This window comes from Silurus meridionalis, chromosome 15 (assembly GCF_014805685.1).
Source record: "Silurus meridionalis isolate SWU-2019-XX chromosome 15, ASM1480568v1, whole genome shotgun sequence".
NCBI classification, from domain to species: Eukaryota; Metazoa; Chordata; class Actinopteri; order Siluriformes; family Siluridae; genus Silurus; species Silurus meridionalis.
In genome coordinates, this window is record NC_060898.1 from 11,057,664 (window position 1) to 11,084,029 (window position 26,366).

The 26,366-nt window shown below is 37.0% G+C and overlaps 1 protein-coding gene across 4 annotated transcripts; it reads left to right on the plus strand.

Moving 5' to 3' along the window:
• The first annotated feature begins 2,819 nt into the window (after positions 1-2,819).
• Positions 2,820-26,366, plus strand: cpeb4b (cytoplasmic polyadenylation element binding protein 4b). Of its 4 annotated transcripts, XM_046867536.1 has the most exons (12): positions 2,820-3,346; positions 3,949-5,101; positions 14,393-14,483; positions 17,644-17,694; positions 18,534-18,557; positions 19,236-19,406; positions 19,493-19,582; positions 19,836-19,954; positions 21,522-21,636; positions 21,798-21,979; positions 22,369-22,637; positions 24,758-26,366. In XM_046867536.1, the coding sequence occupies exons 2-11, from the start codon at positions 3,989-3,991 to the stop codon at positions 22,594-22,596; spliced, it is 2,184 nt and encodes a 727-aa protein (XP_046723492.1). In that variant the 5' UTR covers positions 2,820-3,346; positions 3,949-3,988; the 3' UTR covers positions 22,597-22,637; positions 24,758-26,366. The 4 variants fall into 4 exon arrangements, with proteins under 4 accessions (XP_046723492.1, XP_046723491.1, XP_046723494.1 ...); XM_046867535.1 differs by lacking the exon at positions 24,758-26,366 and having other exon boundaries at positions 22,369-22,696; XM_046867537.1 differs by lacking the exons at positions 18,534-18,557; positions 24,758-26,366 and having other exon boundaries at positions 2,821-3,346; positions 22,369-22,696.

Here is a 26,366-nt window from a genome sequence, read left to right on the forward strand (position 1 = left end):
AACTAAGAAGTCTTGGATTTGAATGGTTTCACCAGAATTTGTTATTTTAAAAATGTTATATATATATATATATATATATATATATATATATATATATATATATATATATATATATATATATATAAATGCATAATTATGCGACGTCCATCCAACAGTGCTCACACACACACACACACACACACACACACACACACACACACACACACACACACACAGCTGCTCCTCTATCATTCATCTATCCTTCACAGGACCCAGAGGAGTAATGAAATCACAAATGCCTTACTGACGCATACACAAGCTGAGCCACATTCCCTTTTCCCCACAAACAGGGACGACATGGTGCCTCTTTGGCTTAATTAGGATTTTGTCCCTTAGGGAACCCTGGGAGAACAAACACATAGAGAACAATGTGCACAAGTTCGGATTACTGTGGTGAGCAATTTAGCCAGATAGATAAATCATATAATCTTTGTGTGACTAGCTCTGATGAACTAGACTTGAGTGTTGAAGATGAACCTTTAGGAATTAAAAAGAGATGGTTCAGGACTCTGGACACTGAGCTTCCGTGAACTCAAAATGATTAAGTGAAGAACATAGTGTCATTTTTATTGCAGCAGCATGGAAAATGCTACCTGCAGGGCAGCCATTTTGGCTCACCCCTCCCTTCGGTTGAGTGATGATGGTGACTGTTGCAGGCAGGAAAAGGATCTGGTGCTGTTTGATTGAAAGCGCTGTACATTGTATGAATGCTTCCTAAAATTTCGAAGCCACACAAACCAAATGATATTACACTGTATTATGCTGGTTTGTCCTATCTCTGCTCTCTTTTCTCTCCAGAAGCATATCACATCATAATTATGCCTTAGGTAGGGATGATTAATTTTTAAATTGACCTAATGTTTTATTCATAGTTGTTCTGGATCCGCATCCACATAAAAAACAAAGCTGCATCTGTAACAAACGAATGCAAGCTTTGAAACGAAACAATGCAAACACTCCAAGCCCCATATCACCAAGCTTATGTATTCAAATAGTCCACATGCATGTAAATGTACTTTACCATCTGCATGTGTTTGCATGGAAATATCCCAGATGGGTTGGTGAGGAAAGACGTTTCTGAGTCTGAAGAGAAAGATCTGTGTGGTCTACCCCCTTACAATCTATACGCGCATGCATTCTAAGAGAGAAATATGGATTTTTAAATAGGCATCCTTCAGTCATTTACAATGAATGATTAATCATGACTGACTCTGGTTCTGTGGAAGGAATTACAAAATGTGGTGTGCGATATAGAGTGGCAGAAGTGCTTGGCCTATTAATTGTTTTAATAAGGTGCCTATTAAATTCAGCTGCGTGCAGTTAATGCAGAGAGAACACAGAAAAGCAGAAGTAACAAAACATTTAATACAGAAAAATATAATGCAGTGGAAGAAAGTGAACTGATTTTTAGCTTTTTATTTTTTAGTTTAATGACCACACATTTGAACAAACTTTTCTGTAGGTGTCCATTGATTTCAATAACCTTCGACCATATTTTATACACATTGTCTTGGGACCAAAAATGCAACCAACACACTATTTTAAGAACCTAGCATGGCAGTTCCAACATGCCATTCCCGGGATTAAAATAGCAGCAGTGGCGGCAGTTCTAGGCCCTAATGAGATCTCTGTCTGTGAACACAGCTGTTGTGCATGGGACTCCTGTTCTTCCTATTCTTTTTTCCTCTTTAAACCATCAGTTTTGTACAAATGACACTCGCCCAGGTAAAGCATAGCACAAACAGAAGGCTATCCACTCCTGCTATGCCCTCCACTCCAGGCCATAGCAAACCACACAAACACACACACCGGGGACATATCAGGGGACAGAAACATTTGCAAAGTCAAATCATTCAGAGTGCATAATTATGAAGGCAAAGATGTGCGAGATATGATTGATATTATTTGAAAAAGAAATTCCTTTTTCAAACAGCTAATTAACATAAACTGAAATGAGAAGAAATACAATAAAATACTATCAAACAAGTAAGTTTTTCAATTATTTTTGTATGCACAGTTAAGACTGTATAAATGGCCTAAATACTGTAGCAGCTTGACATATTTTTTTGATCATAGTAGACAATTGTGCATCATCGAATTTTATCTCGCATTATAATACTATATAGCCAAAAATTTAAGAACACCTGACCTTAAGATCCATATGTGCTTGTTGAAAATCCCATTCCAAATGCACCCTCCCACCCCTGTGCCAATATGATCTGGGAAGGCTTTTGACTAGATTTTAGAGCGTGTCTGTGGGGGTTTGTGATCATTGAAGCATTAGCGAGGTCAGGTACTGATGTCGGGTAAAGAGGCTATGGTGCTGTTTGCATTTGGATTGAGGTCAGGGCCCTGTGCAGGCCACGCGTCTTCTTTGACCAGAACCTTGACTATCCATAAAGCTTGCTTTTGCACAGGGACATTCTATCAATTTGTGCGCTTTGTACTTTGTGGCAACACATGCATGACGTTTAGGTGTCCACAAACTTTTGCCATTATCGTCTTCATCATCGTTTTATAATCATATAGGCTTATTATATTTATTCCCTTTTTCAAGTGATAAAAAGGATCGCGTCGTGACCTTCTCAGGCGGAGACTGAACGAGGAAGGGTGGGATCGCAGTACTCAAATTACCTTAAAGGGCAGAGAGATCTTTATGAATCGTCACGAAAGTAGAAAAATGGGCGTGGCTACAGTTGGCGCTGGCGAATCGGAATGTAGGATCGCGAAAACCGAGCGGCTCGTGCCGATTGTGGGAGGAGTTTTACATGACGGGGCGGGGTTCGTACCGGAAGTGTCTCGCGACCAGTCTCCTTGTCATTTTGGCTACGGCAGATTTGTGTGGAGTGAGACGGACAGCAGCGGCGGAGCAGGAAAGGGGAAAGAGAGACACATACACAGAGAGACTGCTGGCCCGAAATTAGAGAAAGCCTTCAAACAATGAAACCATCGACTGATTTCAGTGCAGCTCACGAGTAAAACCGAAACTAGGCTATTTAAAATTATCGTTAATTCAATGACGTAACAGTACTGGGTTTAAAGCCTGAGGTTAGCAGCCTGCTAGCGACGAGAGGAGAAGAAGAGAAGGGCTGTGTCATTGAGAAGACAGGACACGTCAAGACGAGGAAGAGAAGAAAAATCTCGGAAGCGGTTACTAAGCCAAACTCGGGGAAGACACAAAAAAGACCTGTTTTACTCACCACTGACAGAAATCAAGTGCATTTAACAAACAGAGACCAGTCCTCCGCTGTCGCATTGGAGCGGATCTTCCTACAGTCATCGCCTAGGACCAAGGGTAGCCAGGAAGGTGAAAAGTGAATCTAATTTTACCTTTAGCAACGCATTGTCACTCTTCCATATACTATTTTTTCATTTTTATCGCTAAGCGGGCCTGTTTTACTGCATTCGTCATAAAAATCTTGCTGTAAAATGCCTGTGAAATTAGAAGACGTCATCATTTTTAACCAGCGTCGCTCTCTCTCTGTGTAAAGAGAAGGAAAATCTCAGGAGCCTCGACGCTCTAGCTACTATAATATGGTTCTTTTGAACTATAGCAGCAAAAAGTCAAATAATAATGAGTTTTGGGTATTTACAGCTTGGTTTCATGGTGTGGCCTTTTTCAGTTGGGCTAGCCTATTAGCAGGCTAGTCGTGTCTAGCTGCCGGGTCGAAGCAGTTAGCCGGGTGCTAGCAGGAGCAGCAGAGACGTCACGAGCCTATAATTAGCGCAACGAGGCGACAAGCAACCTGCACATTTAACAAAAGTCTAATCGTGAAAATAATTTGAAAGAAAAACCCTAACAGTTTTAGTATTTTTGCAAGTGTGTCAGTATTGTATATGAATTATGTCATTGGTTGAAATAGTCCCAGCTGTTGTGGAAATGACCTGATCCATTCTGATTTCTTGTAGGATAAGAATACCGGGTGGCAGTGTCTACTGGAAAACATAAATGGGGGATTACGGGTTTGGAGTCTTGGTACAAAACAACACTGGCAACAAGTCTGCTTTCCCAGTACGTATTCACCCCCACTTGCAAGCTCCTCCTCACCATCATCAGAACGTAACGCCGAGCCCTGCGGCTTTCATCAACAGCACCGCAGCTGGAAATGGCAGCACCGGCGGGTCGCCCTGGCTGTTTCCAGCGGCCACAACCCATAACAACATGCAAGATGATCTGGGTGCAGACAAACCCAAAGGCCAGCAGCAGGAGCTGCAAGACACGCAAGAGAAGCAGCAGCAGCTCTCTCCAGGTCACCAAGAGGGCGGCATCATCTCTGAGCTTGAGAAAGCGCGCTCGGAAGAGAGCAAATCTGAGAACGGCACATCCGAGGGCACTAATAGTAAAGAGAAGCTTCGCCTTGAGTCCCCTGTCCTGTCACCCTTTGACTATCAGGAACCGTCTGGTCTGGGCACAGCTGTCCAGTCCAGTACTTCCTCATCCTCCTTGACCAGCTTTAATAACTGGTCTGCTGCCATCGCTCCAACCCCATCAGCCATTGTCAATGAGGATGTGGGTTTCTTTACCCCGGCCAGCAATGGCCCACTACTATTCCAAAACTTCTCACACCACGTAGGCCCAGGCTTTGGCGGCAGCTTCTCTCCCCAGATCGGTGCCGTCTCTCAGCACCATGCTCCTCCGCCCCACCCGCATTTCCAACACCAGCAGCACCGTCGTTCCCCAGCCAGCCCTCATAACCCTCCGCCCTTCCCCCATCGTGGTGCCACGTTTGGACAACTTCCTCATCTCTCCAGTGGCCTGAGCAAACCACCCTCTCCCTGGGGTGCATATCCAAGCCCCTCACCCTCGCCTTCTTCAGCCTCCTGGAGTCCAGGCGGTGGTGCATATGGCTCCGGCACTGGCTGGGGAGGGTCTCGGGGTGCTGACTTCCGTCGTGGCTTGAATGGTGCCGTGACTCCACTTAGCTCTGTCTCACCACTCAAGAAGACTTTCCCAAACAATCACTCAGCCTCACAGAAGTACACCCGCTCTGGCACCACATTCACCCCCAAGACCTGGATGGATGAGACCGTTGGCCGTAGCGACAATGTTTTTCCCTTCCAGGTATGTATAGGCAAAAAAAAAACATTGAAAAATATGCTGTGACAATATGATAATTGAATAAGTCTTCATGTAATTTGGAGACAGTATTTGTTATTTAGCTTTGCTTTGATATTGATTAAGGCACAGCGGGCACTGTTGTCACCCCTCAGTTCTAAGGCCTGTACGTTCAGTTCAGGTTGGTGTCTGTGTGCTGTGGTAAAAGCCTTAATAATCTGATCACTTGAGAGTTCATTCAATAATTTGGTAGTTCTTTACTTTCTTACCTACAGGTTTTATCATTATATTCCTACTCCCTGTATAAATGCACCCCTTAGGTAATTGTCATAGTTTGTTTTCCATTTAATACAGCGCACTAATGATAAAATGTTTTATTTTTTAAATAGCTTTTGACAGGTGGACGGGATAATAAATGTATAATGTTGGGTGGGCTGAAGTTGGACACGTTTGCGACTCACTCCTACACTCCTTATTTTTATTTTTCATCTCACTTTACTTGTTGCACTGTTAGGAGTGTGTGCATGTTGCAACGAAAGCTAAATTCCCTGGAATTAAATAGCTGATTTTTTAAAATGCGGATTGGGTCACTTTTAAAATTTAGCCTGCTAAAACAGGGGGAATGAACGGTGAGTCCAAGGTTCACGGTAGTTTCGGAGTCTGAAAGACTGACGCATACAATCTGATCCTGTAGTATAAATCAGCAGTGTCTAGGTTGACTCTCTTTCAGTAATACTGTAACGTCACACTGAATGTGACTCCTATAAGCTCACATTTCTCTGTGCCTATTTGTTTACACCCTCTTCTTTATAGTCCAGGCAGACCAGATGATGTCCAAGAAGGCTTTATAGACAAGCAGCATGTTTTATAATGGTTTATTACATATATTTTGTAACAAACGTATGTTATCAAAAGTTTTAGATTTTAGGTTACATTTTGAACACATGCCAGCTAAATTGACATCACTGTAATACTGCAGGTGACTGCAATCACAAGTGGTCTTATTGTGCAGATCATTAATTTGTAAACTATTATCCGTTCTTAACTTTGCTTCAGTTTAAAATGTAAACAAAACTACTCTGTAGGGTCGCTGGTCTTAACATGACTTTCTTTGCGCTTTTCAACAGTTCCAGTTTCATTAGAGCTGACAGTAGATAGATAGACAGCCTAGGGTTTCTTACTGAACAGTTTTTACAAACTCACCAAATGTTAAATTATCATTGACCGGAGGAAACAAATTTTAATCCAATCTTATATAATGTTTAATCAGATTTCACACTGGGTCAAATTCAACAGTTTTTGATTAGTTTGTATATGTTGCATATGTAAAACTGAACTAGATTTAGCTAAAAATTGACAAAAATGTCAGAAATGCTGATTGTAATTGTATAAGCTTGTGTATGGTGATAAATTGCAATCACCTATAAATTATTGAGCATGTGCACGGCACAGCTGATCTGTGTTTGCTGATGCCCGCAAAACCCCATAAAAGGCTAGGTTTACAGAATTGGAAGTGCAAACTAGGCAAAAACAAGAAGTTTTGTCTGCATCTTGGAGAATAAAAGCATTATTTAGCAATGGAATCGCAGCACCTGTAAAAGGGAAAAAAGCTATTCTGAATTTACAGGATTTTTTTTTTCCATGTATACTAAATTTGTTGTGTAAACACTGGAATTGTTTACGCATGCGCGCGTATGGGTTTTTTAAAATTTACTTTCATTATTTTTTTAAAGGGTGGGGGTCCTGTGTGAGTGCAGTGCTTAACAGCATTGGGCAAATTACTCACCCGGACACTGGAGCTGAAGTTGATTATTATTATAATATTTATTATAATATTTTATATATGTATTTAAAATATAAGTGTGTACAATCAGCTGCTTACAGTATATGGAGGTTACCATCCTTCTTTTGGTATTTATTTAATTATTGATAAAAGATCTATAATGGGCAAGATCTATTGGCTTAATAATATACATTTTTATTTGGTGTTTTGTGTTTAAACTCAGTGCACTGGTGGGATGCACCTCAATTTTGTAACAATAACATCCTACTCGTTTTAAACCTTCCACCTGCTGCACAGCACACATCAGCTGAGCCACATTCCACTTTCTGTAGAACAATAGTTTCTAGGTAGAGTAATTTGTTTGTATGGGTGACTGATCTTTTAAAATTAAAAGCAAGTTGTCACAGCTTCTGCTAGCCAATATGCAAGCACCATGCAGTTCAAGATATCAAGAGGAAATAAAGCTGTTAGCCATACTCAAATAATATCCTTTGTGTACCACAGCTCACAGCTCTTTGGTCACTTGTCTTTAAGGGTGTCAACATAATGTGCTACATTAGAAACCATTTTAGAGAATGAACAGAGCTATAACTGCATCCTTCCACTGAAATGTATGTACTTGTGTCCTTTTATTTATATATATATATATAATATATATATATATATATATATATATATATATATATATATATATATATATATATACACTAATACTTATATATTAGTCTGTATACGTACACATAAAAAGCTACAAATTACATGAAAAAAAATTAGGTGGATAAATACTACAGTGTTATTCATGTATATGTGTGCATCAATATCTAGTTTTAAATGTATCTTCCTCAAAATAATGGTGCGTGCAAATGTATTTATAGACTTTGTATTCATACAGGCAATGAGATTATTTGCAAGTCAGTATGAGTTCAAATGTCATTTCCCATCACATAGACACACATGCCGGGGCTGGTAAAATTTGGAGCTAATTTCTGCAAGAAACTGACAAAAAGGGGGATGCAACCTTAATTGCAGTGGAGAACAATCATCATGATTTCTGCACACATTCTGTACATGTGCATTTGCCTCACAGCACAAACTGACAAACAGGGCAAGGGAAAATTATTTTAGAATGGTATATTATTTTACTAGAGATTAATGTTTAATAAATCTCTGGACTATATCTGGTGAAAAGTTTTTATCTGTGCTTGTTTTGAAAACATATAATTTGTCTATTGTACCAAGGGTGCAGCACTTGAGAGTGAATAATTTGTTGCACAGGTCTTTTCACAGTCCTCTCAGTTGGGTGTAGGCTTGACTTGAGTATGCAAACATTTGTTAAGGCAGTCACCAGCTATTTGCATGGTGCGTTCCACACAGTTAGGTAATTCATTGTCGTGAATTCGAGAGCTTCGTGTCATCGTCATAAGCAACTCCTCTTTAATGGGCCATAAGTTCAGTCAGTCCTCAAAATGCTAGAATGTAGAGTTGATAGAAGCTAGTGTAGAGAGGCAGACAGAAAACATATCTAGCTTATATTTACATATAGTATTGAAATGGTGCCTGGGTGAGTATACACTAAAGACATTTAAGTTAAGGATCAAAATAGAGAGTGGGTCATTATTCCTGCTGTTCCCATCAAGATGTGTTAAACATTTAAAACATCCTTTCTTCAGACCCACCGATTTTTTCAAGTGATTGAAACACACGAATGACGGATAACATCTGTCTGTCTATACTTGCTCTTTGAATGTGCATTTGTTAAAAAGAAAAAAATGTGAGGACAAGAATGGGGATCGTTTTGCAACTGAGGAAAAAAAGGAAAAATTGATCAGAGATCATATCGAGATGAATGCTATGAGGTAAAGGAGCCTAAACATTTTCCTACGTATGGCCAAAAATCTAACTTGATTGAAATTGATTTTGACTTGATTGGTCGAAAATAAATGTTGCATTTAGCCAAACATTACATTATTATTAAAGTTGCCATGCTTCTATTATGATCTAAAAATTATTTAATAGAAATCCTTACTCTGTAACAAGACAACTAATGCAATCTTAATTACAGGATTTCACATTTTATTTCAGAGAAACTTGTAGTGCAATGAGAAGCAATACAATTTATTGTAACTCTATTTAAAACCATGAAGCTGGTCCTTATTTTTAAAAGTTTTCAAAATGCCATTTTTAACTTTTTTCCTTTATATAGGGCAAGATGGACCAAATCATAGGTCAACTTTGACCGATAAAAGTTATAAGATGTAATATTTAGAAGGTCAGACTGATGAGCCACAAAAGTTCTAGAACCAAGATTAGGCCAAAGCTTGGAGAAAGATAGGATTTGCTCATGAGTAAAAGTAGTAGAGTAGAGTGGATGAGGTGGGTGGTTTTGATTGCATGCCTGCTTGTGGAAAAGGCTCACAGACCTTTAATGATGTAGCTTATGATGGTAGCAGCAGAATGAGAAGTCCAAACAAAAATAAACTTCAGGTGACCAGTTGGGTTGATGACATGCAACTAAATGTTATTTATTTATTATAGTGGTCTATACTTTCAATTGTAGGTAATAAAAAAAATAAAATGAAAGCTGAAATTCTTCCGATCTCAAACACACATCTTTGAAATATAGCAGAAACAAAATAATTGAACTTGCTGTTCCAATGCTCTCAGAGGGACTGTGGGTGTGCATACATATATATTGGGTGGACCCCCTTTGCTCTTAGAAAAGCCTTTTCTCAGAACATCTTTTTTCTCAGAATTAATGGCATGGATTCCACAAGGGTTTAAAACAGCTCTAAGATTCTGGTTCATGACATGGCTGCATTACATAATGGCTGCGGTTTTGTCAACTGTACATTCATTTAGCTAATCTCCTGTTCTGCCACATCCCAAATGTGATCTTTTGTATTTAGAATTGTATACTGGTAAGGCCACTGAAGTACACTGAACTCATTGTCATGTTGATGGAACTGGTTTGTGATGACTTGTGCTCTGTGACAAGGTGCATGTGAGAAGAAACCATTATTTATAAGTAATTAAAGGGATGCATTTGGTCAGCATCAACACACTGAGAGCCTGTGGCATTCAAACAACGTTTGACAGATATTAGGGGCCAAATATATGCCAAAAAAAAAAATTCTCCCTACACCACCTGAGCTCATCCTCCTCAGGTTCAACATGTGGAATTTTGCCATGGTTTTCTGCAATAATTATAAAACTTGACCTACTCAAATGAGCTCATTTGGCACCAGCAAAAATGACATGTCTAGTCAGTGATTTTTCTCCCAGAGTGATATTTGATGCAAACATTACCTGAAGATTTTGACCTGAAGCTGCATATCTTATGCATTGCACTGCTGCTGCATGATTGACTGGTAATTGCATGAATCAGCAGTTGAACAGGCGTTCCTTTTGAAATGGGTGGTGAATGTACATGCCCTGAAATAACCCAGTTAATAGTAATTATAACTGCAGAAATCAACCATGAAGTGAATCTATCTGAAGTGAGCAACCTTAATGTTTAAGTAGCTGGAAATAGAACCAAAAGATGATTGACAGGCAACGTTTTAGGCTGTGGAAGCCAGTATTCCAGTAAATGTGTGTAGGATTATATAAGAAGTAGGATGCTGTTTTGAATACAGTTTATTTGTTTTCGTATTTTTAATGCTGTAATATTAATCACACACGGCAAAAATTAATGTTACACACCACAGTTTATAGAAACATCTTGCTCATAAAATGAATAAATTGTTTAATCCAGATTATTCTTTGAAAGGCTAAATAAAATTTTGATCTATCTAATAACTCTGTGAGAGCATAAATGTTTAGCCCAACGGCATTGGTGGCCATTTTGCTTTCGCCACAAGACTTTGTGAGCGAAAGAGTGGGAAAAGATGAGCGGATTATGGAGGGATCACATCCAGGAAGAGCATAAAGTGCTGCAGACGATCTAATCTGATCAAATGAAATTGCATTACAGATGCTTACATTTTGAATAGAAAACGGTATACTAGTTTGGTAGCATTGTTTAAAGTATTATATTAACACCAAATCTACTGCACTAAATCTCTGTTCATAGAAAAAGGTTTATTACCATTATAAATGTTTGTTAGTGCAAAATAAAAATGATCTGGAAATGTGTTTTCATAAAAAATTTATTTGTTTGTTTTGTCATACCATAGTTCAAAGCACACCTTCTGTGGATGTAGGTCAGGTTCTCTCCCTAAATTATCCCTCTTTGTTTGCCACATGCCAGAGGCTGTTTTCACTCTGTTGGTGGCTGTGCTCTATTAAGGCTGTGTTAGAATTCAAGTACTGTGCACAATGGCCAGCCAAGTCTTTTACTTTCTAAACCTCAGGCATCCTCTTAACGCTCTATAATCTGTGCTAAAGTCTTCTGTGATTGCATGGGTTTGGGTATGTGCCCATCATGGGTCTTGGTTTGGCTGTGTAGCTCAAAGGCCTATTTTTAGTTGTAGCCTTTTAGTATTTCACCTTATACCACAGCGAGCTTGAAAGTTCAAATGTGGTCAGTCAGACCCCGTTAATGTGTTTTACCATTGTGGCTGGATTATTAGATTAAACTTTATTGAGGAGCTGAACAGTGGACAAATGCACAGTAAAATGCATTAATATAAAGTAAAATAAAGTTTATCAAGAGAAAAGATCTAATTGAATAGAGTGACTTTCACCTCATGCGTGGCAGATACTCATGTAAATTATGACAATCAACTGGAAACTTATTTTCCATGTACACATTCACAATTGGCAGTAATGTTGTTTTTTCCATATGTATATTACTTCATGAATGTAGAGGTAGGATGCAGGTTGTTCCATCCTAGTTCCTTATGGTGTCACATTAGACTAGTGCCTGATGTGGACACTGAAAAGAAAACCCTTACTTATACGCCAATAATTGCCAAGACATCAGCTCAGTATTACATTATTGTTGTTATTATTCAGAATTACATTCTTCAGAACCAACGCATCATATATTTTCTTCACAGTAGCACAATTGTGAAGGTTACCGCTATGTAAATCTGTCGCTCTGACTGGTGCTACAGTTTAAATTACAACTCAAATACCCACACACACCCGCCTTGGAAAAATATTTCACCTCCTGCCTTTGCACCCATGCTTGGACACAGGATTAATAAACTTTAGGGGCATTTGATGTGGAACATTTTGAAATACCTCTAATAGACAAACAACCAATGTTAGGGCTTTGTTTTTCTCCTGTATTAGTTTAGCTATGATATTCTGAATGAATGGGATTTCTGATATTTTAAATATTGTCATCATTGGACTTTTTGTAAAGGTGTGAATGTCTTACCTCAACATCATTTAGCTGTAATAAATGGACATTCGGTTCAACCCAGATGAGGACGTGTTCTCTCTTGAGTTTGGTTTCTCTCAAGGTTTCTTCATTATGCCATCTAAGGAAGTTTTTTTCTTTGCCACAGTCGCCACCAGCTCGCTCATTAGGGACAAACTTACAATTATAAAGAACAATCTTGTCCATTCTTTCTTACTTTCTTGCTTTGAGACAATGTCCATTGTTAAAAGAGCAATACAAATAAAAATGAATTAAATTGAATTAAAGTCTTTCATCAAGGCCTAATTGTGAATTATCAAATATAAATTAAACTTTGCTGAAAGGAAAAAGGCTCTGTATTATACTTGGCTGCATCAGAAGGCAGTTGGACCTGTGTAGTCTAATTATAGTTTCACCTTGTTGAGACAACAGACAACCCAAAATAGCACCCAGCAGCGCAAGGTGAAGTGCCTATTAGCACTTCTTTTATTTCAAAATAAATTACACTGAATTTGTCCATGTGTAGAATTTTTCATGTCATGGCCCTCTCAGAAAACTGCAGTGAGCATTAATTTCATGATGATCTGCAGCAAATATTTATATTTTTGCATTTTTTCGTAGTTCAATTGTGTTTGGGAAGAGATCTGTGCAAATATTGTATCTGTGTCTGAGCATGAGTACAGCCTGCAGTGAAGTTGTGCTAAGCTAGGCTGGGCATGTTGTTCCAACAGCTCTTTTTGTTTCAGCAGTTTACAATGCAAACTACAAGTAAGAACATTTTGTGTCCTTGGCACTATGCAGAACATTTTACACCTTTTACAGTTTAGTTTTGAGCAATTTATTGCGCATCAATTGTTCGGCATGACTTTTAATAGAAAGAAATCTGTATATGTGATTTCAACATTTAATGTAAAACTGATCATGATCATAAATACTGAATGGAAAAAAATTCTGAAATTGTCCCTGAATGTCAGAATAAACCTGCTATCAGCAGTGTTTTGTAAAACCAGGTTTTTTTTTTTACTTCTGGGTATACCATGGCAATGTCTTTTTTTTTTTTTTTTTTTTAACTAATTTACACAATCAAACAGACACCACCTAACACCAGGCTAACTTGCATCTGATGGATTGGCACAGGTGTCCTTAATAATTACTGAACAATTTTAAATGCAAAAATATTTAGAGAGTTAACAGATTTTGGAAAGTAGCAATGCACTTATTTTTCATTTATATTAATTTTATATAGCTTAGGCTTGCACCCTTGTCCTCCAGATTCCTTGAATCTTTTAATTATGTTATGCACTGTTAAAGGTGAAATATCCAAATCTCTTCCTATCTTTCTTTGAGGGACATTGTTGTTAAACATTTCAATCATTTTCTCACATTTGTTGGCAAACGCGATCTTCTGCCCATCTTTGCTCCTAAAGGACTAGACCTTTCTTGGATGCTGTTTTTGTACCAAATTATGATAACAATCACCTGTTGACATCACCTGTTTCAAATCACATCATTATTTAACCAATTTACCTCATTACTACCCCCAAATTGCTCCTGTCCCAACTTTGTTTGGAATGTGTTGCAGGTCTGAATGACAGGAAAGGATGTATATTTACAAATGACATAAAGTTGACCAAACAAAACATGAAATATTTTGTGTTCATATTGCCTGCAATGAAATACAAATTACATTAAATCACATAAAATATGGATTTGTATTTAGATTGTTTTTAGATGCCCATTTTACATTTGCTTATTAGTTCAGTTATTTTCCTCTTTTTTTTTTAAGTAAGACTGCACAAGATAACTGAAATTCTGTTTGAACTCTAGAGACCGTTTTGGGTTATAATCCCAAGTGTTCAGCAGTTTAAATAGATATACCACCCCATCTGATACCATTCATGTCACAGTTAAAGTCCGAGGCATTGCTCTTTTTCTGTCCTTTTTGAGGAACATTAATTAAAGCTTGTGATCTGCATGATTTTATGCATTGTGCTGCTGCAAACTGAGCGGGGTGTACAGGTGTTCCTAAAAGTGGATGTTGAGTGTAAATGGAATGAATGAAGATTGGTTAAGACTGATTTTTATCCACAAGTGGCTTATGAGCTGCTATAAGCAGAATAACAGGAAATGAGAATGCCTTTTTAATTGTTTTTTTTTTTTACTTGTCCATTAATGATCATCATTTCCTTCTTTCTTTTCCTGACAGGAACGCACTCGATCATTTGATGGCTTCAGCATGCACTCCCTGGAGAACTCTCTAATTGACATCATGAGGGCAGAGCAGGACACTCTGAAAGGTAAAAGAAAACACATTTGTTGTAATGTCAAGGCTCCATGGGTGTCCATAGATAAAAAGAAAAACAGATAAACACTTGAACACTTTTTTTTTTCTATGGACACACTGTGTAAGCTTGTCAAACAAATTTATACCAACAATGAAATCAAAGTCATAAATGTCATTTTAAATAATCTGTATTAGTTTGCATGCATGTTAGCTTGTGACTAAACAAATGTTCATACTTATGTTTGTATATTATACAGTTAAATAGATACATTTTCTAAAAATGTTTATAATTCTCATAAATTCCCGGTAAGTTTCCAACTTGGAATAGTTCCAAAATTCCCCAGATAAATTTCCCATGGAAAGTTGCCTGGAATTTACCGGACACTTTTTGCCCCTTTCACCCTAATTGGAGATATTAAAGTATTTTCATGATTTTAGACATTAGATACATCATGTGGACACAGATTCACATCAGTTATCTGTGTGTACATGAAACTACATGTCTTATTGTGGTGGAAAACAACAAGGAAATCCACAGTGCTTGCTCTGGGCCAATAGATGAACTTTATATTACGCATTGTAATAGTACTGATTGCTTGTTCGGTCTTGAGAAAGTACCGTATTTTTCGGACTATAAGCCGCTACTTTTTTCCCACGTTTTGAACCCCGCGGCTTAAACAACGAAGCGGCTTATTTATGAATTTTCCTGGGTTTTTCCCGGTTTCACAAACTTCAAGCCAAAAAACGGAGCTCCATAACATTAGACCAATTAAATTTCCAAACGGAAACGAAAAAAACGCACCTCACCTGTGTTCTGAGCTGCACGGCATCGGGAGAAAATTAGTTTTTCTTAAACGCACGACGATGACAAAAGATAAACTCCCGAGAGAAATAGTTGTGAAAGGAAGGAGGAAGACAGTGAACAATGACTTACTTGGTCGGCTACTGTTTAGATACAAGCCGTTGTAACGCGTTGAGTCTGGGTTAAGGGGTAGCTCGCTAACTCCAGTTGCAACAGAAATCATATAAGCACAGACAGGTTTCCAAAACTCGTGCTTTTTTATTTTTGTTTATTTTGTGTGAAAAATCCTTTTGTCTGACTGCCTTTAACCTTGCTGTTTTTCTGAAATTTTACTTTTTGTCATGTGTTTTATGATAAAAGATGCATAGCATTTAATTGACTTTGTTTTTACATTTTTCAATCTTTACTAATGCAATCAAAATGCTTTATGCAGAGCTTTTGGCTAGTCACTATTAAGTGGACACTAATTTACTCTGATTCTGTTCAGGGCTTTATGTGTATTTTTTATACGCAGGTTGTTCTTGAGCATGAGGGTATGCGTATTTTTAATACCATGGGTATGCAGAACCCATCGTGAAATAAGTTCTGATGAGTTTACAGTATATTTCTTTTATATGCTGCTGTGAAAGAGACAAAAATAATGAGGGATTTTGTCACAATTTTTCAACACAACAGTTTTGTGTTGGCAAATTGAAAATGTGTGTGTGCCCATGCACGAGTAATTTTTTAAGCATAGAATTGATCAAAATTCACTGTGCACCACTGTGCATACACATGCGATAAATGCCAATTTTCTCATGCATACTGCTGGTTTTTAGATGCAGAATCAGAAATTGTTTTAAGCTGGTTAATGAGGCCCCATGTATTTCAGTTTTTCTGCCTTGAATTGCTTGTCTTTTACTAATTGATTCAGCTTTTGAATTACTTCCAGCAGTGTCCCATCAAGTTTTGGAATTAAATAAATGCCTTTATAATAGGAGCTCCAGTAATTAAAACATAATTGTACCCACTGTAGCCCTCTGTATGCACTCACTGGTGTTGGAAAATACACGCGATGGGATGAGGCAGAGAGAAACTCTGGTGTTAAAAGCTTTGAACGGCTTCTGGCATTGCCAGTATTGTCCCCTGCCAGTAGAAAGGGGTTTCTGTTCTCTCTGCAGCAACAAAACATTGTTCTCTCTCCAGCATTGGCACTTGCCTCGCTGCCTCACTGCTCCTGTAATGCCTTTCTGGAAGAGAATTGGGTACATGGGAGAATTCTAAAAGGAATTTCACTGTAATGGCATTAATAAACAGTTTGCTCTTTGAATGAAGATGGCCATTTATTTATTTTAATGGGGAAGAAATTGTAAGATTGTTTACCATTTCAATAAAAGGAATGAAATGTCCCCACCACCCAATGCAACCTTATGAAACTCACACCAGTCAAACGTGTGCAGTGTATATATGAATACCTTGACATGCAACATGTAAATATGTGCAATATACATACTGTTTTTCTGTTTATTATTCATAACAATTACATACACTTTTTTTTTTTGTACAAAAGATTTGTAACTTTTGCACATGGCGTCCTGATTGTACATTGCATTTAAATGTCTCTTCCTTTATATTGAACTTATATTTTGTTGTAGAAGCTGCACTGTAGCTCTGTCCCCACAACACATTTCAACGCAATAAATAGCATGGCAATAAAATCCACTCAGATTTTTAATCTGAAGTTTTTGGCCTTCAATAGCATTCTCTGTTTTAAACTAGCACTCAAGTGGCTTTGATTGTTTCAATACCATATATATATTCCCATGTGTATGTATAGAGGAAAAGCAGTCAGCAGTATTGTGATTATTAGTCTACTCATTTATATATATATATATATTTAGCTCTAAAATGACAGGGAACAACCTCAGAATTTCAAGATCCAATAAAAGCTTACCAAATACACTGGACTTTTTTAAAAGGTTTTTAAAGGTTGCCATCCAATTTTTTGTCCCTAATTTATAGAAATAGCCTTAAGTTAAATAACTTCAATGTTTGGCGTGACAGTTTATAGTGTGCAGCAAAAAGCTGTTAATGGTAGTTTTCAGAAAGACATTGTGTGTTGTAAAGAAAAGTCAGTACTTCCAAAAATAGACAACTTCTCTTAATATTTCTCTCTGCATTAATTTGCCTAAATAAGCCATTTTTTAATGTTTGATGACAAATATTTTACACGTTAAAACAGTATTAACCACCATTTTCACAGCAGACAGCCATATGCTTATAGTACTTTTCCACAAAGTAAATTCACAAACCTTAAGTGGTTAGAGGACACAGATGTTCTGTACTGTTTTTCAGAGATGGACTAAATGGTTAATACCCCATTTTTCCATAGGTCGCCTTGGATTCACTCATCCCGGAGGAGACAACCCTTTGCCTATAAATGGTGCGTAAATGATTTTATTGCTTTACTGTGCTAGCAGTTTAACCCTGTATAAGCAGATGGACTGACTGGCCCAGCAAGCTCATTGTTGACAGAGTCAGCAGATTTAACAGTATGTTTGTGCCTAGGAAGCACTATCCGTGTGTTTTAGAGCAAGTTATTTTTTCTAAAAGAGTGGGGGTGTTGGCCCATGCTCCCTCAGCTAAAGCTTATTTGCATAGATTGAAGACATGTGCTGATGCAAATACTTATAATTAACTACTATTGACCCATGACGGAGGGGTAGCTGAAAACTACCAATTTATGTCAAGAGAAAGTAAGACATTTTAACTAATAATTTTGTAATTGTTTCTTCTCCGTTAATGTAGAAGGTTCTATAGACAGGTCTAAACTTGCATAAAACACAAATACTTGTGTGCCGTTGATTTTTTTTTAATGGTGTGATTTTACTTGATCAGTGACCGATTTCAGTATTTTGAGTTATTTTGAAGCAAATAAGATTTTGTAATAATAAAAGAGAAATAATGTTTTGTGCATGTGGGAAAAACATATGGATCTTTCAGTAATCATTTAGGCAGTACTCACTACTCACTTGGGCTCCAATTAGCACATACCTAATATGTGTGAATGAAACCAGTTTGTATTCGAGCTGTTGAATATGCCCAAGGATGTTTATTACTGTGAATCAATAAGAGGAGAGGTGCCATCGCAAAAAGATTTTGGCTATGTACGTTGCTATTCATAATTATTTGCCCCATTTCAACCTGAAGTGTAGGTAATGTAGAGAACAAAAAATACATCTTCCTACATTACCTTTTCATCTGATCTTATTTTACATGCAGCAAGGAATTATGGAAGGCGACGAGGTAAAGAACAATCTTTTAACCATTCAAAATGATAAAAAAATAATAATAAAAAAAAAAGGAAAAATCTGTGATTGAGCAGTGAGAATGTTTGTGATGATCCAAGTGGCAATGAATGCATGATGTGTTTTGGGAAGAATTCTAGGCATGGACAATATCTCCATTTGTGACTGTATGACTCCTTGCATAACTTGTACCTCATTTCCCAAATTTTAAGTGGAAAAATAAATAGAATTTGGGCTTTTAGTTCTTTTTGAAATAGCAAATGTGCATATTCACTCATTCATTCATCTTGAACAATTGCTTTATTCTGGTCAGGGTGGTGGTGGATCTGGAACTAGTCACTGTGCATGTGGCAGGAGTACATATGCGCACTCTGACATTTGAGGCCTGCATTCTGTCATGGAAGGAGCAGTTGTATTTTAAGCCCAGAAGCAGCCGGCATAGTGGCTTAACGAAATAGATATAGTCATTTTAAACATTTGAGATTAAAATAACTTGTTTTGCTGTTTATAGCTGATGTAAAAAAAAATTATTTAAATGCACAATTTATATTGCCTAGCTGTAAGTAGTTATAGGGCCTAACGGTATGTCTTTCATGTGTATTACTGCTACTTGGCTTTTACCTAGACCTCATTTAGAACAGCCAGACAGGTACTTATCTTTGTGGTTCTTTTACAGGTCACTCATCCTTGTTCCCCATGGAAGATGGCTTTCCAGACGAGGAGAGGGCAGAGCAAAGCCTTCCTGGTCTGGGCTCTCCCCACTGCTTCCCTCATCAGAATGGAGAGCGAGTAGAACGTTACTCACGCAAGGTTTTTGTAGGTGGTCTTCCCCCAGATATAGATGAAGGTATTGGCATATTTGACTAACAGAAAAATAAAAAAAACATAAGTTGTTGGGAATGTTTTTTTTATATTTGGGATGACCTTTTCTAGATGAGATTACTGCTAGTTTCCGTCGTTTTGGACATCTGTTTGTGGATTGGCCTCATAAGGCTGAGAGCAAGTCTTACTTCCCACCAAAAGGTATGTAAAGATTATCATTATTTTTTGGTTTGTTTGTTTTCTTTTGGTTCAGTTGTTGTAGCCTGATGGAGTTCTCACTTCAACAGTGATTATCAACATACATAATTGTATGGCTTTTTAAAAAAAAAAAATTATGATTTTCAGTCCAGTGAATACGTACCATGCTTGAAGAATGTATTACATGTATTTACTGATTAATATGTAATAAATACATGGCTTTCCCAATGATAATGTCTTTTGTATTCCTTTAAAGGTTATGCATTCCTTCTGTTCCAAGATGAGAGTTCTGTCCAAGCTTTGATTGATGCTTGCATTGAAGAAGATGGCAAGCTTTACCTATGTGTGTCCAGCCCCACCATTAAAGACAAACCTGTAAGTTATTTTATATGTGAAATCGCATCCTTTTTTAAAGCAATATGCATTTCACCTTTCTTGAAACACAGCTCTATTTGTCTACCACTATGATGGGTGAGCACATGACCGTGGCTAAGATAAAGCCAGTATTGAAGATAAATGAATAATTTCAGTGTGTGCATCATGCGGGATCAGGCGAGAACCATATACACTGCCTGGTTAAAAAAAAAAAAAAGTCACACACTGCCTGCAGTACTTTGTTGTTCCGCTTTTGCTTTGATTGTGGCATGCATTAGCCATGATATTGTTTTGATAAGCTTATGCCATGTCACATTTTTTTCATTCATTTTGCCATGATTATTCTGTGTATTCTTCTTCTATAAAGTCTTCACTAGCACATCCCAAAGATTCTGAACGGGCTTAAGGTCTGGACTCTAAGGTGGCCAATCCATGTGTGAAAATGAACCACCATCATGTTCCTTTTCATCATGTTCTTTTACAATTTGAGTTCTGGCATTGTTATCTTGAAATATGCCCATGTAATGGCGGAAAAAAAAAAAAAAATTATGGAAACCTGGTAAAATGTCGCTGGCCAACTGACGCAACTCCAGATCATAACACTGCCCCTCAGGCATGCACAGTAGGCACTAGGCATGATGGGTGCGTCATGTTATTTAGCTCTCTTTTGATGGGTAGCCCTTATTTACCCATCACTCTGAAACAGGGTAAATCTGGACTCATCTGACCACAGGACCTTTTTGCATTGCTCCAGAGTCCAGTTTTTATGCTCCCTAGCAAATTGTAACTACTCATTGATAAATGTTCTTTTTAAAGGAAAATTCAACAAATCATTCCTTTTTCTTTGGGTTCTTTGTTTTGTTTTTTAAAATCAGGCTGTGGGATGTTAAGAGCTTATTCTTCTGCTTTCTTGCACTGATTTCATAAACAATATATGTACATCAGAATTAAAAAAAAAAAACATGCATTATTGCTCTATATTAGCACAAAGACTTTTACCCTTACAGTCATCCTTACAACCTGCAACATACAATTTTATTAGGCATCAAAGCATGCACATCTGCAAAAAAGTGATGGCACAAAGAACAGATAGTTGTCGACTTACGACCTATGCAACTTACGACCATTCGACTTTATGACCACAATCGATAGCCGCGGCGAATGACAGTGCGTACCAGCTTCCAGCATAATTTCACATTACTGTACATATAGCCTACTCTACTTATGACCAAATCGTGTTACGACCGGTCTGTCGGTCCCAATCGTGGTCGTAAGTTTTTAGTGTTTGCAGATAGCAGTCATGCCCTTACTATGCATAGCAGACGATACTGTGTTGTCAACAGCACATCAATTAACATAAAATGTTAGCTACAGTTCTGTTGTGCTCTGGAGGCACAGAAAGGAGCTTTACACTAAAGAAATCCTAAACCATTTCTGATTTAATTAGTGATTGTTATTTGAAACAGTATATTTCAAGTTTTCTTCCTAGAACACTTGGTTATAAGTGATGTCATTTGGGTTTCGTTAAGCTATGTCATTTAATGGAGCTGACCTTCTCTACCACCAGGTTCAGATACGGCCTTGGAATCTGAATGATAGCGACTTTGTGATGGATGGGTCTCAGCCGCTCGATCCTAGGAAGACCATTTTTGTTGGTGGAGTACCACGCCCTCTACGTGCAGGTATTGCGGATAACAGAGTGATTTCCCTGTTTTAACTGTACTTAATTTTCACATGTATTTATGTAATTCATCCCTAAATTTTGTATATTAATTGTCCTTTATAAACCTTTCTGATTCTTTACCTAAACATGTTTGTGTTTGTTTTTTGTTTGTGATTATAGTGGAGCTTGCTATGATCATGGACAGGCTGTATGGTGGCGTGTGTTACGCAGGGATTGACACAGACCCTGAGTTAAAGTACCCTAAGGGAGCAGGGAGGGTTGCGTTTTCTAATCAGCAGAGCTACATTGCTGCTATCAGTGCTCGTTTTGTACAGCTGCAGCATGGGGAGATCGATAAACGGGTCAGTTCTACCAGCAGGTTCCCTTCAAAATGTATTTATATATATATATATATATATATATATATATATATATATATATATATATATATATATATTATAATTTTGTATAATGTGTGTGTGTGTGTGTGTGTGTGTGTGTGTGTGTGTGTATATATATATATATATATATATAATTTTAACTAATAATGTATTCACGCAGTGCTGTTTTTACTTATCTGAAAATGTTAGTCTGTACCCTCAAAGTATTTATTCATTTATGAGAGTGAAACTTAGGCTGGCAAAAAGTTGGAAAGAAATTATATTATGCCACTATTATGATGATAATTGCATTTATTTCACTAATTTGATTTGCGTAATTCTTGACTTGCACTCTCATGCTCTCTCGGCAGGTGGAAGTGAAGCCATATGTCTTGGATGACCAGCTGTGTGATGAGTGCCAGGGCACACGGTGCGGAGGCAAGTTCGCTCCATTCTTCTGCGCCAATGTCACATGCCTCCAGTATTACTGTGAATACTGCTGGGCGGCCATCCACTCACGTGCTGGCCGAGAGTTCCACAAACCACTGGTGAAGGAGGGTGGTGACCGACCTCGCCACATCTCCTTCCGCTGGAACTAAGGTTACACAGGCAGGGAGTGAGAGAGACGAGGGAGAGAAGGGTAGGAGTCGCAAAATCATTGTCTAATAAATGCACTTTCTGTTGCTGTTTCCTTTTTAATTTAATCTGAAAAAAAAACCCATTACTTATAATTTTTAGTGGATGTCAATCCAAAAAAATGTTCAGGAAAAAAAAAAAGATACAATGTTTCATGCATCTGTACTATTTATGTAATGCCATTAGATTTCATTTTTGTTGGTGCACAGGCACCAAGAAGAATTGTACACCAGACACCAGAAATATTGAGTATTGGTAATTTGTTATTCAGTACCTGTTGTGGCTCAATTAGAAGTATTACATTTTATTTTAATTTGATTCAAAAGGCTACAGAGCAGACGTGAAAAGGTGTTGCAAAGAGTGCACTTATTTCTTTTCTGAATAGAGTGCAGATGCAGTGTAAGAGCCCAGTGTTTAACCAAAGCTTAATTGGTTTTTAAAGAACGGCAAAATAACATATATATATATATATATATATATATATATATATATATATATATATATATATATATATATATATATATATATATATAAAATATATAAATAAATTATTCAAATCAGCAATGCAAAACAATTAATTCCACATCAGATGCCTGGGCTTGATCTTAATTTTTGCAGGAAAACTTTTACCTCAAGCTTAGCTGCTAGTTTGTTGAGCAAAATGTAGAAATCAGGCTCGCCTTTCCTCCCTTATTTCATGCTGACCACAGAAAAGGGAATCGGCAGCAGAAAAGACAGTTGGAAAATCTGTATTGTCACTTCCTGAATTAAAAAAAAAAAAAAAAAGATTAGCAGCCAAACAGAGCATCCTAGCCGGGGAAATGTATGGCGTTGAGGATGTAGAGGTCTGCATACGAGCTGGTTTAACAGCAAGGAATTTTAATTCCATGGTGCCCTGCAGAACTAAAAATAGCTTTGTTCAGCTTACTTTAAGGGTGGCAATTTTTATTTTGTCCAACGATATATGCTAACTTCCAGATCTTTAGCCCGTTTTTGACACTTTAACCTAATGCAGGTTAAATGGCAAAAAGTGCTAAAGATATTTAATAAAAATACCCCATATACCTCCTGGTCTGCAGTATCCACTCAGCTGAAGTTTTGAAGCATAACTGAAGGTAGTTCACATTTACCACTCTACTTTATCCACTTTGACTTGCAGCATAGATTTTTTTTATTTTAATTTTTTTTATTTTTAGATGTTAGGGAACCAAAGATGGCTGTGCATTAGTGAGCAAGATGGCTCACTCTTGTTTTACTACTTCAAGTGGGTCTCATTTCAGTTTATTATTTTTTGCCCCTCACTCCCTTTGATATATGAGACCAGACGAACTCCAACGAACCAAAGATTGGCCTTGAATTGACGAGCATGCAGTCCAATTTCAGAGTAACACTAGTGAAAAAACTAAACAAAACAACGAGCATACGTGCATGCTGGCTTTTCCGCAAGTCCACCTGCTTCTTTTCCAAAGGTCAAAAAAAGGAGACGTATGTAGTTCAGCAGTCGGGTATCATTTTGAGAGATTGCTAGCTGCTGGGATTTAGAACAGAAATGCTGTACTTGGAATATAAAATCCCGTTCCAGTCACGATTCTAGACTTTTACCACCTTCTAATGCTAGCACAAAATGTCAGGGACATAGTGGTGAATTGTAAACTTCATACACTAGTGAGAAACGTATCCACACGTTGGCTTGATGATGTTCCAGCGCACCCATGCAGCACCACCACTTAAGCTTGTGGGTGTTATGGTTCTACATTTTAGAAGTTAAAACACTTTTTGAAGAATTTGCTGTTAATGAGATGATAAAGATTATTTTCTACATGGCCTAATGATTTTTGGTACAGTGTTTTCTAGCTAAATTATTTTGTCATGCACATATGAACATTTATTATGCACTACTTTTCTAAATACTTTTGTTTATTCAACAGTCATTTTAGGCACATTTTTCACAGATGGGAAAACTCCTTTTTGCAATACCTCAATTTTTCGCATTGTGAAAGGTAGCTTTTGTACTTTTGTTACTGAGAGATCTGCATATATGGAAATTTTCTTTTAAGAGGAAAAAAAAAAAGTCAAGTGATTTTAATATATATTATTTTCAATTATGCTTTTTATACATTTCAGTGCTGAGGAATCTTTACAACTAAGCGCACACTTGAGTTGATGCGACTTCAGATCTGCAGAAGAAAGATCAAAGTATATCGCTTAAGGTCTTGGATCTTGTACACTAGATTTTAATGACAATATATATTTAAAAAAATTTAATCCGCATGGCAAGAACAAGTTGTCATTAAATTAATGTTAATATTCAAAATGGTTAACCTAGTTGGAAATACTTGTCATTTTGGTTTCCTCTCCATAGCTGGAATATAAACTATAATCTAAGAAGAATGCTAAATTTGGCTGACTCTCGTATCACAAGAATGGATGTTTGATGTTTAGATATTTTACCATTAAAAAAAATATATATATATATTCTTGAACTGCCAAATAGCTCCTATTGTAATCCTTAGCATGCATGAAGACAAAAATAAGTACATGAATTAAATATGAAAATTAATTGTTGTGGTTGTGCACCAGATGTTTCTAAACTTTTAATTTGTTAAGGACACCCTGCACCCTCTTGTATATTACACTCTTATGCCTTCCCCCATAATCCAGTACATTCAGGACGCTGAGAAAAAAAAAAGCTAACATTTTAGGCAAAGAAAGAACTTTCAGAGTTAAAAACAAACAAAAAAAAAATAGCCGTGCAGAACGAGCAATTTATCAGACACTGTTGAAAAGACTTGAGAACTTCATCCCTACTGTCTGTCTGAGGTAAAATCAGAAACCTATTTGGAGGAAGGGGAACTTTAAGACTTGAATGTGGTAAATGTTGCAAGTTAACTTCGAGTTGTTATGTGCAATACTTTTTTTGAACTTTTTTCCAGATAAGGACTCTTTGCAATGTAATTCTTTAATGCCATTTTTAATTGCTGACATTTAAAAGAAGATGTTAATATGTTTTTCACAGTCATTTTCTACTGTTATTGTAATCCTTTTCATGCTGGTGTTTGTAAAAAAGAACAGAAATCAAAACTATTTGTACTAATATAAAATAATTGAAGTTATTTTTAAAACATTAAAGGTTTTTGTGCTCATTTGCTTATTTTATTTCAAGCTACTGTGATTGCATTGTAATTATTAGGTCAATAATGTATTTAGCTGTTTATTGGTATATTTTTAATTGGAATGTATAATTAATTTTTATAATTTTGATCAGATTTTTGTTATATTTTTGAGGTGAAGCTTTTAATATGTTAAAGTGTCTAGTTTTTACTAATTGCTATATTGTGCTCCACAATATATGGTTCACATTTTCTGAAGGAAAAGAAATATTTAAATATGTCTGTTAATGATGTTACTTAATGGCAAAATTTCAATAGTTTTTAACTGTGTATGGGAAGGTTGTTGTATTTATTAATAGCATTTTTTTACTTAAGATATCACCTTAATTTGTATTGTCATTTCACTTTATAAGTTCCTATTTTTGTATTTTCCTTTGTAATTAAGTTATGTTATACAAATGTCCATATTCTAGGAGTTGGTCTGTAAGTGCTAGTGAAATAAGAAAAAGAAAAATCTAATGTTATTTAATTGTTTGCAGCCAACTATTTATAACAATATGCATAATTTTTAAATATTTGTAATGTGAAACGTTGAATGAATAAATCTTAACTGTGACAAGGCA

What these genes read in the sequence shown, in the direction of transcription:
- cpeb4b (XM_046867536.1), top strand. Translation starts at nt 3,989, where the DNA reads ATGGGGGATTACGGGTTTGGAGTCTTGGTACAAAACAACACTGGCAAC. An exon ending in GAATTATGGAAGGCGACGAG is followed by an intron (nt 18,558 to 19,235) that starts GTAAAGAACAAT and finishes GTTCTTTTACAG; the next exon opens with GTCACTCATCCTTGTTCCCC. An exon ending in TCCCCCAGATATAGATGAAG is followed by an intron (nt 19,407 to 19,492) that starts GTATTGGCATAT and finishes GACCTTTTCTAG; the next exon opens with ATGAGATTACTGCTAGTTTC.